Below are 15,528 nucleotides of genomic sequence, written 5' to 3' on the forward strand. Positions count from 1 at the left end.
AAAAAAAAAACCAAAACACCAAGTTCCTCAAATGTTGCATTTTTTTTTTCACAAGCAGAAATATTAAGCTCTCAGAAACTGAAGAATACTTATAGATTTATGAAGGCGTCACATCACCTCTTACTGTGACATTATGGGTTATCTGATGACCATGACTTTTGGAAGGGCTTGGGAATAAAAGTAGAGCTTCAGTGAAACTTGGGTTAAGAGTGGTTAATTTTTTTTTTTTTAATGGTCTTTTCCCTTTTTCTCCTTTATATTTTAAGCAGAAGTCTCTCTCTTCTTTTTTTTTTCAGTCTTTTTAGGGCTGCCCCCGCGGCATATGGAGGTTCCCAGGCTAGAGGTCGAATCGGAGCTGCAGCTGCTGGCCTACACCACAGCCACAATAATGCAGGGTCCCAGCTGCCTCTGCGATCTACACCACAGCTCACAGCAATGCCGGATCCTTAACCCACTGAGCGAGACCAGGGATCGAACCTGTGTCCTCATGGATGCTAGTTCGATTTGTTTCCAATGAGCCATGGTGGGAACTCCCTTAAGCAGAAGTCTTTAAAGTGACTTTGGTCCTTAAGTTTTGTTGGTGTGCTTCTTCTTTTTTGACATCAAACATGTTGCTTTTAATTTACAAGTGTTTTAAGCACCTGCTGTGTGCAGAGCTTGGTACTCTGTCCATTGAGGATACAGTCCCTACTTATAATCTTAACTCTCCCGGCTATTTCTGACAGCCCCTCAGGCGAGATTGGAATTGTCCTCCAATGACAGTTCCCATGTAGCTCTGAAAAGATATGACTGGAGGACATATTGCAGAACTAGTTCCTAGATGAAGCCAAAGATGCTACAATTAGTTGTCTAATGAGTACTAGCTCCCTAAATAAGAGCCTGCATTTTTATCACTTAGGGAAAGTAATAAACAATGGGATTTGGAAAAGTTTTTTTATTTAATGTAAGGAAGTCATGAATACTCATATAAACATTTGACTTGGGAAATACTGATAATACTGTTTATCAGGTGAGGAACAAATTACCTAGTTGGGTGGTAGTTTCTGGAAGTTTTTTGGACATTATGTTCATGTTCCTTCTGATGGGGCAGTAAGAAGTGGAAGGAGCCTCCTTGGTTTTTGTTTGCCTTGTTAAAAGTACATCTTGATCCTTAGGGTTTGGTTTTAGAAGACTGCGGTCAGACTTAAATACTTGTTTCCTTTCCCCCAGACCCACCTCTTTTTAAAAGAAGGCTTTAGAGAAAACTGGTTCTGCTTTGAACATGTCGCTTTTGTTCACACACGAGATGTTTCTCTGAGTTTGGGAGAAGCACGATGCCTTTTAATACCCTCAATACATTGTAAAAGTTGCAAATAGAAATATTCTCAGAACCAGTGGAGAAACATTCTTGGGCAGTATCTCCGGCAGTTTATTCAGTTATTGGGACCATTGAGATGTATACATGCTTGATTTATGAAGAATCGTGTTGTGGGTGTCTACTGCCTTCCAAGCATCGCCCTTGAAGCCACTGTTAGAAATGCAATCCCAGCTCCAGACCATTGATTCAATCTCAAATGGCATCTTTTTATGCAGTAATGCAAATTAACTTTCTTTTCTTTTTTGGGCCGCATGTGTGACCTATGGAAGCTCCCAGGCTAGGGGTCAAGTCAGAGCTACACCACAGCTCACGGCCACACCGGATCTGTCACCCACTGAGCGGGGCCGGAAATCGAACCTTTGTCCTCATGCATACTGGTCAGGTTCATTACCTCGGAGCTGCAGCGGGAACTCCCAAATTAACTTCCAATCGAGGGATTCAGCCCTTCATCCTACCCAATCTTCCCATTGTCTTAAGGCCCTAATCTGGATCTAGTGGCTTTCTATTCAGCGTTCTAATCTCCATGTCTGTAGACTTTCAGTTTTCTGTAACTGGTTTAGAGTCCTGGCGGCTTCTGGTGAGTCTTAATGTTTCTAATAAATCCTCTATTCCCTAACCAGACAATTAAATCACTGAAATCCATGTAACATTTAATATGTAGTGGATGAAATATGATATATCAGTGATACTTTAAGAATAGATGATTTCATCATTCTGGCTGACAGACGACGTTAGTAGATTTACATGTGTTTCATGGTCTGATAGAACTGTTTGGGACACATGTGGCAATACGTTACCTATTAATTTTTTAGAATGTTCTCTGACACAGTTAAAAAGAAGGGCATTAATTTTAGGGTCTGGAAGACCTGGGTTCAGGTCCTGAGTTTTAATACTTATTAGTTGTGTGGTTAAATTAGTCGTGTGGTTAAATTACTAAGACACTCTGGGCTTGGGTTTCCTCATTTGTGAAATGAGGTGATAAACCCGACTGGGTAGGAGTAAATGAGACAATGTGTGTGAAGTGACTGTCACTTAATGGGTTTCTCATCAATATTCACCCTCCCGAATTTCTCTTTTCTTTCTTTTTTCTCTTGGCCAAAGTATCGTCAAAGAGTCTTAAAAACTATACATACTGAATAACAAATGATATGTGTCTTCAACATATTTTAGGCACTTACATGGTCTGGGTTGAAAAGAAAACCCATTCACTAGACCTGACAGCCAAAGACCTGTTCTGTATTAAGCCTTGTATATAACCTGTTCCACATTAAGCTATGAAAAGATGGCATTAAACTTTGCATTGCTACATATCGTTGAAGATTTGTGTTTGGATTTTATACCCTCTGTTTTCAGTAAAGGGAAAAACAATCTCTGACAAAAAAGACAAAGCCAAACACAATGAGCTTTTTAAAGCTCTGTTGCAGGAGCCGCCTGACTGAATGCTCTGGCCTGAGATTGCCGAATGTTTTATTGAGTCACTGCTTCACGCCCACCTTTTCCTGTCTTGTAACAGTTTGCAGTTTTGACTATCTGAAGTGACTAACCGTTGCAAATCTAACTGATTACAACTGTCAGTGAGTCTGGGGAGCAGCGTCTGGTATCTTCTGGAGAAAGCAAACATTCAAATCTGCTCCCAAACTCTCCCCTGTCTCCTTCCCCCCCTCCCCCGACCCCGCTCTATTCATCACCTTTAGCTCATTAATATCAAACATCAGATGTAATATTTCAATGAAGCACCCCCTCTGCTAAAAGCAAGCCTTCATATTTACATTGGGAGATGTCATGTACAGTTAGCAAAAAATAAGTCACTGTCAGGCAATTATTTCAAGATCGCTGCTAGGCAAGGATGTGTGTTGGGGGTGGGGGCAGGGAGGAGAAAAACTTTGTTCCAGAAATGATGAAATCATCACACCACAGGCACATTAAGGCCAGGACAGGAGACACTGGCTCCTGTTAAAATGATTCCCATAAGAAGCGTCCTCTTTCATCTTCTTATTGTAGTGCAGTTAAGCAAATGAAATGCTCAAGCCCTGGGAAGTAAATAGCATCATCAACAGTGATTTACTATTGTTCTCTCACGGGGTCGTGACCTCATCCTAAATAAAGACTTCTAAAATTGTCTGCTTGGATGTGTTCCTGAGGTTGGAGAAAACTGAAAGGAACGAGAACCCTCTTCAAGCATCCAGAGCTTTTGTTTTCATTACAGCTCTTGCTACTGAGCAACTCTTTTTTTTGTTTTTTTTTTTTGGAATTGAAGCTTCCCCCCCTGCCCAGTTTGGCCAAGAAGATGCTGTTCTTAGTACTCGATGAGCTTGGTAACTTCCCCAAGTGGCTATCAGAGGGTTTCTCCTTAGACTAAGGAGTCCTGACTCCTGTCTTTTGCTACTGTTACCTCTTCAGAGATGCTTTTCTTTTCTTTCTTTCTTTTTTTTTTTTTTTGTCTTTTTGACTTTTCTAGGGCCTCTCCCGCGGCATATGGAGGTTCCCAGGCTAGGGATCCAATTGGATCTATAGCCACCGGCCTACGCCAGAGCCACAGCAACGCAGGATCCGAGCCGCCTCTGCAACCTACACCACAGCTCACGGCCACGCCGGATCCTGAACCCACTGAGCAAGGCCAGGGATCGAACCCACAACCTCATGGTTCCTAGTCGGATTCGTTAACCACTGCGCCACGACGGGAACTTCGAGGCTTTCTTTTTTTTAGTTAAATAATTTTTTTTTCTATTATGGTTGATTTATTTTGTTCTGTCAATTTCCTCTGTACAGCAAAGTGACCCCGTCACATAGACATATATACACTGCTTTTGTCACATCATCCTCAATCAGGTTCCCTCACAAGTGACTAGATATAGTTCCCTGTGCTGTACAGCAGGATCTCTTCAGAGATGCTTAAATGCAACGTGGATAACTGGACTGTTCTTTTATCACCGATACTGTCTTTTTATATTCACTGTGGATTTTCCCTTTCTATCTGCAGGCAAGAGTTTCACCTTGACGATAACTGTCTTCACAAATCCTCCGCAAGTAGCCACCTACCACAGAGCTATTAAAGTTACCGTGGATGGACCCCGAGAGCCCAGAAGTAAGTGTTTGCCTTTCTACTGGAAATGGGGAGAGAGTTTGTGGAAGCCCCGTGAGGGATGGATCCCCCCATAAATTCATGCGACTTTCCTGTAAATAGTTTCTTTGCCAAATTTGCTATCTGCCTATATTTTTTATGAGGGAGGATTAGGAGAACGTCACAGTGCGTAGAAAATCAGATCACACTGGTAACCTTGGCCACGAAATTGGGGAGACCCACATAACTGTGACGTTCAGCCACTGTCAAACTCTTGGCAAAAAGTTCTGCTCATCCGCTGGACACAATAGACAAGGCAGAATGGGCCCGTGAGAGCTGAGGCAGAAAACAATAAACTGAAAAATCCTGAGCTTAGTCAAAAAGCATTTGTGTTTGTTTCCCATGGTGGAAGAATGTGTTTTAAGTTTTTCACTCGCCCACTCAGTTCCCTTTATAAAGAGCACACTGCTTAATTACAAAGAATTTATTTGCAAATGATAACTTGCTTGATTGCCAACAACACTGTTGTTTGCTCGAGTTTGAGTAATTGTCACAGGTAGTTTCTTTGAGCAGATAGCGTCCAACGAGGTTTAAATCCACCTTAGTTTGTCTGCCTGGACACCCAGAAAGTTTAACCAGCATCATGGCACATGATCCATTTGGGCTAAAATGCAGTTTCTTCCTGTATTCAAATAGGCTTGCTCCCTGCCCACCCCCATTAAAAAACTGATCTGAACATACTCACCATAGAAGTATTTAAGTATCTTTAGAGATGAAACATTATTTGATATCGACAACATGAAAAATTCTGAGCCAGGGGAAGCATCATACAGAACTCTGCCTTTGAGGAGTGAATACATTGGAGGCCCAGCCATTGTGTTTTGAGAGTTTAATTTGGTTTGTGGTGGAGGTAAGCTGGCAGAAATATTTGTTATATAACCATACACCTGCCTAGACAGGGAGAGTAGTGTCTCTCTTCTTCTCCTAAAAGTAAGAGCAAAAGCAAAGGGCTGGTCAAGTGGTGCCTCTACTCCAGCAGCCTGGCCTTGAGCCGTGGGAACACGCGTTGCCTTCCACTCCTCTTGCTGCTGTTTCTTCTCACGCAGGCTGACTGCTCGCCTGAAAAGGGAGGTTTCCTGCCTCAAGAGCCGGCCTTCGAGGTTTTTCTTTTCTCCCCCTGTCACGTGGATGGCGTTCTTCTAGGTCTCCCAGCGTCGGGAGTGCTGGCCCTGTCTGCTCGGTTGGAGACTGTCCTGTTAGGTGGTGGCCCTACCCATGTCTCTGGTCGCCCCAAGTCTCCAGTCCTCAGGCCAGTGGTCATGCAGTCAGTGCAGGTGAATAGATGAGCACAGGGCTGTCTTGCCTGGTTTGGGGCTTTGCCTGACTTGGCTTTGCCTGCCTCTGGACTACCATCCACCCCGGGCGGGGGGTGATGCTTCAGGATGGAAGACCTTGTCTAACATTGTAGCTCTTTAGCCCCCCGTGTCCCTGAAAAGGCAGGGACATCCCTTTTAGTTATGCCTAAAGCAGGATGGTCGTCTTTTACCATTTAACATGACTGAGACTTATCTTGCAAAGATGTTTCCTGCTGATCTCAGCTACTTTTCTCAGTTCTTGGAAAAACCATTAGCGTGTGCGTGTGTATGAGTGCGTGTGTATGTGTGTGTGTGTGTGTGTGTGTCCAGACGCTCACAAGGTGATCCTCCCAGTTGTCGGTGGGAGAGGAAGTGGGGAAAGGTGGGTGCTGCCTCATTCTGAAAGTTATGACAAAAGTGAGGAGGTAGAGTAGCATTGGGAAAGTCACGTCTCTTTCAAGGGAAGATGGTATGACCTCCATGCCTGGAGAGTGTGGGCAGAATTCACTATTTGATGGGCTCATTGCCCTGAGAGGGAGAGGGGTTGGATGGTGCACCTGTGACCAGAGTTCAGGTTCTGGGTGCTGCGGAGGGTGGCGGGGGCGGGGCGGGGCGGGGAGGGGGGGACGGACACAGACACAGATATAGATCTCTCGTGGCCGGCCACGACCCTCAGCAGCCTGAGTAACATTTCTCAGGAACCCCAAACATCAGTGATGAGGTGATGTCATGTCTCTGATATCACGAGGTGACCGGCCAAACTCGGGGGGTCTGGATATAAGGATGGGTCTGGTGTCCATGACCTTCTCACCCTACAGCCTGGACTCTCTGTCCTGGACTGTTTTCTTCCGCCCTGCTCCTAGCCATCCTGGGCATTGAATGTTTGCTAAGTGCAGCTCCCTTCTCAGTACTCTTCTTTAATGTGGAGACTCCCAGGTGTGGAAAACGCTCAGGATTTTCAAGTTCCTGCCATGCTGAGTATCACTTGGGCTGATTGGTGTGCATAAAACGTTAAGTGGAGGATCCTCTTGCACATGGGTTGGCACACTTTTTCCACAAAGTGCGAGAGAGTAAGTGATTTCAACGTCGTGGATCTCGGTTGCAAGGACACAGCTCTGCCGTTGTAACTCACAAGCAGCCTCACCAATTTGTGAACAAGTAGTGGGGTTGCAGGGTTTTTTTTTAAATTTTATTACAGTTGATTTACAATGCTCTGTCAATTTCTGCTGTACAGCAAAGTGACCCAGCTATACATATCTATACATTCTTTTTCGTATTCATGTTCCATCACACATGATTAGATAGAGTTCCCTGTGCTATACAGCAGGATCTCATTTCGTATCCACTAATAGTTTACATCTATGAACCCCAAACTCCCAGTCCATCCCACTCCCTCCCCTCCTCCTGGGCAACCACAAGTCTGTTCTCCATGTCCATGAGTTTGTTTCTTTTCTGTACTTAGGCTCATCTGTGCCATATATTAGATTCCAGATATAAGTGATTTCGCACGGTATTTGTCCTTCTCTTTCTGACTTACTTCACTTAGTTCCACCCATGCGGCTGCACATGGCATTATTTTGTTCTTCTTATGGCCGAGTAGTATTCCATTGTGTATGTGGTGGCTGCGTTTTCATAAAACTTTATTTACAAAACGGGAGCTTTGGCCCACGAGTTGTGATTTACCAACCATTGGTCTAGATTTCCAAGTGGCTTGTTTTATGGACCATGAACAGAGGCAGGCTTTAGAAAAAGGCTTTCCTTAGAGGAGGAAAAAAAAAAAAAGACAAGGAATGCAATTGTTTTAGCATCTTCTCCCACGACGTGTCGATTCTGTAAGTAGCGATGTCACCAAAATAGTGTACATCAGTTTGTTAGTGTCATGGTTTGAAGGAGTGGACTAATTTGTACTCTTGATTCCTGTTCATGGAATTTCACTCCTTCCTCTCAAGATCATGATATCTACTGAAAAGGCCAGGTCTGGTGGATGAGCTCTTTAAACAAAGACAAGTCCTGGGTTAACGGGTTGGGGCTTTACTCAGCAAGAGCATGGTGAGGAAGGGTGTGGGCTTTGGGGTCAGGCTGTCTGGATTGAAAGCCCAGCTGCACTGTTCACCAGCTGTGAGGCAGGAGGCGAGGTCCCTGCCTTCTCTTTGCCTCCGTCTCCTCGTCTGTTAAAGTGAGAAGAGCGACAGTAGTGTCTTCCTCATCCGTTGCTGCAGATGTTAAATGATGCGTGTAAAAGGCACAGCACAGTGACTGTTGTGTAGTAAACACGCATCAAGCGGGGGCTCATTACGTCGATTTCCTTGGTGTCAGAGGCTTGCTGTCGTTTTGCTTACTGTGTGCTTCCAGGAAACAGATACCATCTAGGCTCTGTTCTCTAGGGTAATATATATATATATATATATTTTTTTTTTTCTCGTGGATGGCTTTATTTCTGCTCAGTCGTCAATGACACTAATAAGTGTTATAAAGTGCGCTGGAGCAGGTATTCCTCCTGCCTGGGGACAGCTGTGCAGAACGGACAATCAACACTATTTGTTTGCAGCCACGTCCGCAAGAGGATGCCACGGCACGAGGGTCCCCCCCCTCGGAGGCCCCTGCTTATCAACACATCTGCCAAGACTTGCTTTTCACTCACAAGTCAGAAAGGTTTCGTCCTTCTGTGTCTTCTGTCTCTGGCAGCTGAAACTGTGCTGTCACATCACAAACAACTCCTTTTCTTCATATACACATCTGGCGTTGGCCATTGGACTAACTTCATAAGAGCACATGATCATCACTCATTACAAGATTAAAAAGTACCCCATGGCATCATTGATGTTTTCTAACTTTGATCTTTTGCAGTTATGATTCATCTCAGTTATACAACTTCCCTTTAAAGGAACATAGCTGATGACTTATTAGCACCTTCATCTTAAGTAGCGTAAACATGAGAATGGTGCACATCTCTACAAAATGCCATTTATTCTCTTTGCCAGCTTATCATTTTAAGATGTGACATCATACTTAAGATCCCAAATTTGTAAGTCTTGTGTGGAGGCGAGGCGTTTTGACCTTCTGTTGGCAGGATAGCTCTGAAGAGTGTCTGTTCACCAGCAGAAGTCAGGGGAGCAGCAGCAGCAATAGTAGTAATGCGTTTGGATACCTAACTCTTTTATTTATTTATTTATTTTTGTCTTTTTAGGGCTGCACTCACGGCATATGGAGGTTCCCAGGCTAGGGGTCGATTTGGACAAACTGGAGCTACAGCTGTCGGCCTATACCACAGCCAGATCCCTGCCGCGTCTGCAACCTATACACAACTCAAGGCGACACTAGATCTTTAACCCACTGAGCGAGGCCAGGGATCGAACCCGCAACCTCATGGTTCCTAGTCGGATTCGTTTCTGCTGCGCCACAAGGGGAAGTCCGATACTTAGCTCTTTTAAACATTAGTTTCTATTAGGCTCCTTGATTCCATTTATGCCCTTGGTTCCAACTGCAGTCTGATTTAAAGAATTTCTCCAGGGAGGTGAAATCTGGCTTAGCAATGTTGGTTTACAATTTACAGTTTATAATTTCTTTCATTTTTTTTTTTGTTTGTTTTTTAGGGCTGCGCCTGTGGCATATGGAAGTTCCCAGGCTAGGGTCCACTTAGAGCTACAGCTGCGAGCCTACCCCACAGCCACAGTAATGTGGGATTCGAGCCTTGTCTGTGATCTACACCACAGTTGGTGGCAACGCTGGGTCCTTAATCCACTGAGCGGGGCCAGGGATCGAACCTGTGTCCTCAGGGATACTAGCTGGGTTCTTAACCTGCTGAGCCACAATGGGAACTCCAGTTTATAATTTCTATTATAGTGGTTCTGAGTGAGGGAAGAGGACGGATGGAAAGTGTATATTATTGGCTGTGTGGACCATGGCAGCATAAGGCACCTTACACAGTCAGAATCCTTTTCATTCTCTTGCTGCTTTTTCAGTTAGCTTCTGCCATGTAACAAACCATCCCCAAACGGGATGGCTTAAAACAACCACCACTTTATTATTTCTCATGATTCTGTGGGAGTGACTGGAGTGCCTCTAGATGGGTTTTCAGCAGTCTTTCTTGGGGTCTTTCTTGTGGCTGCTGTAAAAGGGTGGCTGGTGCTGGAACATGCCTGATGGCTTCATTCTGACGTCTGATGCCTTGGTGGGGTGGCTGGAAGGTTGGGCTCAGCTGAGATAATGGGACAGCTGGCCTTCTCTCTCTTCTATAGTCCCAGAGCCTCTCCCTTTCCATGTGGCCTCCCTGACCGAGTCTGACTTCATCTTGGGGCTCCCTCAGGTGCAAAAGTGGGAGCTTTCTGGCTTTTCTAAGGCTTCTCGAAGCTCAGAACCAGCATGGAGTTACTTCCTCCATATTCTGTTGGTTAAAGCAAGATACAGGTGCAGCCTCGATTCAAGGGGATGAAACCCCATAAAGATATGAACGATGGGGGTGGTGGTTCACTGGACCACCAACTTCCATGGGTACTTAGATGGTAAATGTCCTACCAGGAGAAATAATTTTTTTTTTTTTGGTCTTTTTAGGTCTGCACCTGTGAAATATGGAAGTTTGCAGGCTAAGGGTCGAATCGGTACTGCAGCTGCTGGCCTATACCGCAGCCACAGCATCATGGGATCCAAGCCCCATCTATGACCTATACCACAGCTCATGGCAATGCTGGATCCTTAACCCACTGAGCAAGGCCAGGGATCAAATTCAAATCCTCATGGTTCCTAGTTGGGTTCTTTACTGCTGAACCACAGCTGGAACTCCTGACATAAATGTGTGAGTTACCATCTCCCGAAACATCTCCTGACTTTTTGAATCTGGGAGACATTGCAAGTTCTACAAGGTGACTCCAAGCTTCAGTGATAGTAGCTTCACTCTGAATTGGACTGATTCAGTACATATCAGATGAATTAAGAGTGGTGTTTTAGGAGTTCCCGTCATGGCGCAGTGGTTAATGAATCCGACTAGGAACCATGAGGTTGCGGGTTCGGTCCCTGCCCTTGCTCAGTGGGTTAACGATCCGGCGTTGCCGTGAGCTGTGGTGTAGGTTGCAGATGCTGCTCGGATCCCGAGTTGCTGTGGCTCTGGCGTAGGCCGGTGGCTATAGCTCCGATTCAACCCCTAGCCTGGGAACCTCCATATGCCGCGGGAGCGGCCCAAGAAATAGCAACAACAACAACAACAACAAAAAAAAGACAAAAGACCAAAAAAAAAAAAAAAAAAAAAAAAAAAAAGAGTGGTGTTTTATATCAGCAAGTCAGTATTTAGCCAAGCCAGATCAATGCTGAGAAGAACGTTAGATGTTTGAACATAAAGAGGTTGTTTCCCTTGCTCGGCCACATGCCAGGTCTGTAGCCGAAGAATCTTATAAATCCTCAAACGAACAAGCCTGGAGGTTTTATACTTTCTGTCACCCAGCTTACAAAATTCTTTCTTGCCAGCACGCTCGCAAACCTGATACCTAACATACATGGGTTTTGTATGCACTCTAAGTCATAGTTACTTTTGAGGAGTGACCAAAGCTGTCATCTGTCTTCCTTTTTTGCTTTTTTAGGGCTGCACTCTCAGCATATGGAAGTTCCCAGGCTAGGGGTTGAATCAGAGCTATACCCATAGCCACAGCAATGTGGGATCTGAACCACATCTGCGACCTACACCATAGCTCACGGCAACGCTGGATCCCCAACCTACTGAGTAAGGCCAGGGATTGAACCTGCATCCTCATGGATACTAGTAGGATTCATTTCCCATCCGCCACGACGGGAGCTCCCTGTCGTCTGTGCTGGGATGCTACCAGTCACTGCTGACCAGCTCCCTGTCCTGACCTGGTGGGAAGGCCTGCCTTTTCTTTCCCACCAGCCAGCTCTTTTCCTGCAGGCTTTGACTGCAAGGCTGCACCTCTGCTCTGCTCGGCTTCTTTTGTGACTCCAGTAGGGCTGGCACTTAGGTGAGTGAGAGCTTATCTGGATGCACAGGGTATTGTGTGTGTGCGTGCTTATGCGTGTGCATGTTTCTGGGACTGTCACAGCACCCTGCTTCGCCCAGCTTGTCAGGCTTCCATCCTGCAGCCAAACTCTTTTCTTTCCCTGCTTGCTCTTCCTCACCTATGCCCAGTGCATCAGCACATTTGGAATTCTTCAGAGAACATTTTATTCTTCTGTATTCTTGGTGGCGCTTCTGGTGGCAGATGTTTCTCCCTTATCAATGGAAGGTAACAGACTTAATCAGAACAGAGACGCCTCCCCATGGAACCGGCTCATTTTTCTCCCCTGCTGTTCCACCCAGTTGTGAGACCGGTCTGCAGCCTGGTAAAAGCTGGTGAGAGTGACAGGCTTGGCATTTTCTCTTCCTCATTCTAGCTGGTGTCTGCAGCAGCTGGCTTTTATTCTCCACTCCTCTTCACCCTCTTTGGGTGAAGGAATAGGCTTTTGATGGTGGCTGGCCTTTGACCCTTGCTTATTTGTCAGTGGTGGATGCTTTTATAGAGGTTGGTCCCATGAGCAGGAAGATGGGGGCCACGTAAAGTGTGTTGGATGGAGGGATGGCAGAAGGATTGTTTGCAGGCTCTTTGATCCAGGCTGGACCCAGTTCTTGTGTTCGCGTTCTTGCCGTTTGTGAAGATGATTTGCAAAACCCTCGGTAAGCTTCATGCTGTACTCTTGATGCCGCAGGCATGAGTTTCAGTCTTTGGTGGGAGGCATGAGTAGAAAAGGCATGAACTTTTTTTTTTTTTTAAGTGGGAAATCAATTTTTTTTATTGCACGAAAGAGTCTTTAAAATCTGTAGTGCTATACAGTTTTCAAAAGTTTTATGCATGTGATTTCACCTAATCCCATATTAACCCTTTTCTTTTTCCCTTACCCCTATATTGCCCCTCGCCCCACTAGTAACCACTCGTTTGTTCTCTCTGTGAGTCTGCTTCCTTTTTGTTTTATTCACTAGTTTGCTGAATTGTTTCAGATTCCATGTATAAGTGATATCATACAGTATTTGCCTTTCTGTCTGACTGCTTCACTTAGCAGAATGCTCTCCAAGTCCATCCGTGTTGCTGCCAAAGAGCCCTTAACATTTTTTGGGGGGGGTCTTTTTAGGGCTGCATCCGAGACCTATGGAGGTTCCGAAGCTAGGAGTCTAATCGGAGCTGTAGCTGCTGGCCTACGCCACAGCCACAGCAATGCTGCAACGCTAATCCTTAACCCACTGAGCAAGGCCAGGGATCGAACCCACAACCTCACGGTTCATAATCGGATTCATTAACCACTGAGCCATAACGGGAACTCAGGAGCCCTTAACTTCTTGACTTGCGGTTTCCCCCTGGTTCTTCCTTTCCTCCGAAGAGCCCAAGGCATGGACATGATGGGTAAATGCTACGTGTGGATACTTATGCGTCAGCAAACACACGCAGCAGTTGGATGGTCATAAACATGAATCATTTGGGCCCTAGCCTACAGAACATCGTGGAAAATCTTTGGCTTAAGAGAATAAGAACAGTTCAAACAACGGTTCCTTTTTCCCCCTTTCCTGAAGGAGGATGGTGAGGGGGAGCCAGAAGCGCTGGTGGAGGTGAGTCTGCTGGCTGGTAGCATGTACTCTTGAGAAGAGCAGTTTTAAATCTCTTTTAGTCCCCCCCCCCTTTTTTTTTTTTTTTTTCTTCTGTTGACTGACTGTCAGGAGCTGGGAAGATGGCCAAGAAGGAAATGACACATCGAGAGGCATTTTTGTGTTGTGCAACATTCTGTGGAACTGATGCAAGGCTATATGGCCTGTTTACACATTCCTCCGCTCGCAGACGGCAGGGCAGTAATTGAAGTCAGCAGCACATGGCATGCTGCAGCAAGGAGCCCGGCCTTCACATCCTTTCATGGCAAATTATCGCAGCCGTTAAAACATGCTCGCGTCCCTCCTTTGCACTCCCCGCCTGCCTCCCCAGCCCCGCATGTGCTCTCTCACTGTGTTGGACATGGGTTTGCAAGGACTGCGGCTTGCCCAGTGAGAGCACCTTGTCCACAGACAGGGGTTGCCGTGGCTATATTGACTTGTAACTAAATCGAGCATGGCAGGTTTTCAAGCGATGTGGGCTCTGCAGACACACAGACTGGATCCCAGTGTGTCATCCGTTTCTGTCGCATTGAAAGTCAGAAATCATTCATTCTTAAAACAGGGACTTGAGAGGAAAACATACTGGGGGGGGGCTTTATTTATTTTATAAGAAAGAAGTTTTTCTTCCCAGGAGAATTCCTGGTAGATTACTGAACTACTTCTCTTTTGTTTGTACTGTAGCATTTTCTTCAGGAAGGGCTGGACCAGAGGAGACTGGGAAATACTTTAAAATAACAGAGAGAAAAAGATTCCTAATGTTGGTCTTTGGAGTCATACTTGTCCCTACCTGGCATGTGTCAACTAAAACTGATCTTTGGTCTTCCCATAAAATCTCAGAAGCTTGTATGTAGGCAAGTGTGGAAAATAATTGCTTGGAGTTCCTGTTGTGGCTCAGTGGAAATGAATCTGAGTAGTATGTATGAGGATGCGGGTTTGATCCCTGGCCTCGATCAATGGGTCAGGGATCTGGCATTGCCGTGGGCTGTGGTGTAGGTAGCAGACACGGCTGGGATCCTGGGTTGCTGTGGCTGTGGCATAGGCTGGCAGTTGTAGCTCTGACTCAACCCCTAGCCCGGGAACTTCTGTATGCTGGGGGTGTGGCCCTAAAAAGCCAAAAAGAAAAGAAGAGAAAAGAAAAGGATTGCTCATGTTTTTTGATAATTCTTGGAAATTGAGAGAGTGCATAAAAAAGCACATCCGTTGAAAATATCAATTCAAGGTTATATGTGACAGTTAAGAGTCTGAAGGAAGTAAGCAAGTGGGAGACTGAATTTGGGCTGCAGTGCTTAGGAGCAGAGGAAGGACTGCCTGTGTCTCTCCCAGATTTCTCTGTTGCTGTGCCCTGGTGACAAGATTCTTTGCTTATAGACAAAAGTTCATCATTAAAATCCAGGAGTACAGCTTACATCCAGACACCTCTGGAAAAGATAACTCAGACTTAAATTCATATTAAGGTAAAGAATAAGTCGGAGTTCCCTGGTGGCCTAGTGGTTAAGGGCTTGGTGCTTTCATTGCTAGGGCTTGGGCTCAATCTCTGCCATGTTGGAAAAAAAAAAGTCTAGAATCCTTTATTAGGAGGAGACTTGGGGAGATAAAGGGAGACAGATCAGCCATGTCCTGGGTACAGAAGTAAATAGAGAGCCAGGTAGGCAGGCAGGGCCTTTGCCGGCCTTCAAGGCAGCCATTGCCAACTTTAAGTGCTACAGTTTTGCTACAGGTCAGCCATAGCAGTGTGGATTCCTGATGCTGTTCAGGTCTAATGTATTCCTAAGAGGGCAGGATTCTATAATTTCAGGGTGTGAGGTTTCAGTTTTTATATTTCTGGATTTTCTCCTTTTGCAGATATTTCCCTTTTATAGAGTATTTCTTATCTAGTTTTGTTCTGGATGTTTACATCTAGTTTTGTTCTAGATGCACATATTTCCCTTTTAGGAAGTAATTCTCATCTAGTTTTGTTCCAGCTTTTTTTCTCTCCTGATTTTCAAATTATCATTTAGTTTCTTTTCTTTTATTATTGTAACTATTTTAATGTGTATATTTGCCTTAAAAAAATTCATCGTAATTTCTGTTTACCTCTTGGGATAATAGAAACTTAGCATACTTTAAACTGCAGTCACTCCCTCCCTTTTTTTTTGACCAC

The 15,528-nt window shown here is 45.1% G+C and overlaps 1 protein-coding gene across 10 annotated transcripts in view; it reads left to right on the forward strand.

The window, feature by feature from the left end:
• RUNX2 (RUNX family transcription factor 2) overlaps positions 1–15,528 on the forward strand; it is a 358,411-nt gene that overhangs the window by 111,264 nt on the left and 231,619 nt on the right. For all 10 annotated transcript variants that reach the window (XM_084968272.1, XM_084968278.1, XM_084968277.1 and 7 more), the window contains one exon: positions 4,338–4,442. In XM_084968272.1, the coding sequence (XP_084824398.1) occupies positions 4,338–4,442 (105 nt within the window). The remainder of the gene's footprint in view (positions 1–4,337; positions 4,443–15,528) is intronic.

This window comes from Sus scrofa, chromosome 7 (assembly GCF_054392235.1).
Source record: "Sus scrofa isolate SSC_HxYL_T2T_F1_AM1 chromosome 7, Sscrofa_HxYL_maternal_Yorkshire_Landrace_v2.0, whole genome shotgun sequence".
NCBI lineage: Eukaryota > Metazoa > Chordata > Mammalia > Artiodactyla > Suidae > Sus > Sus scrofa.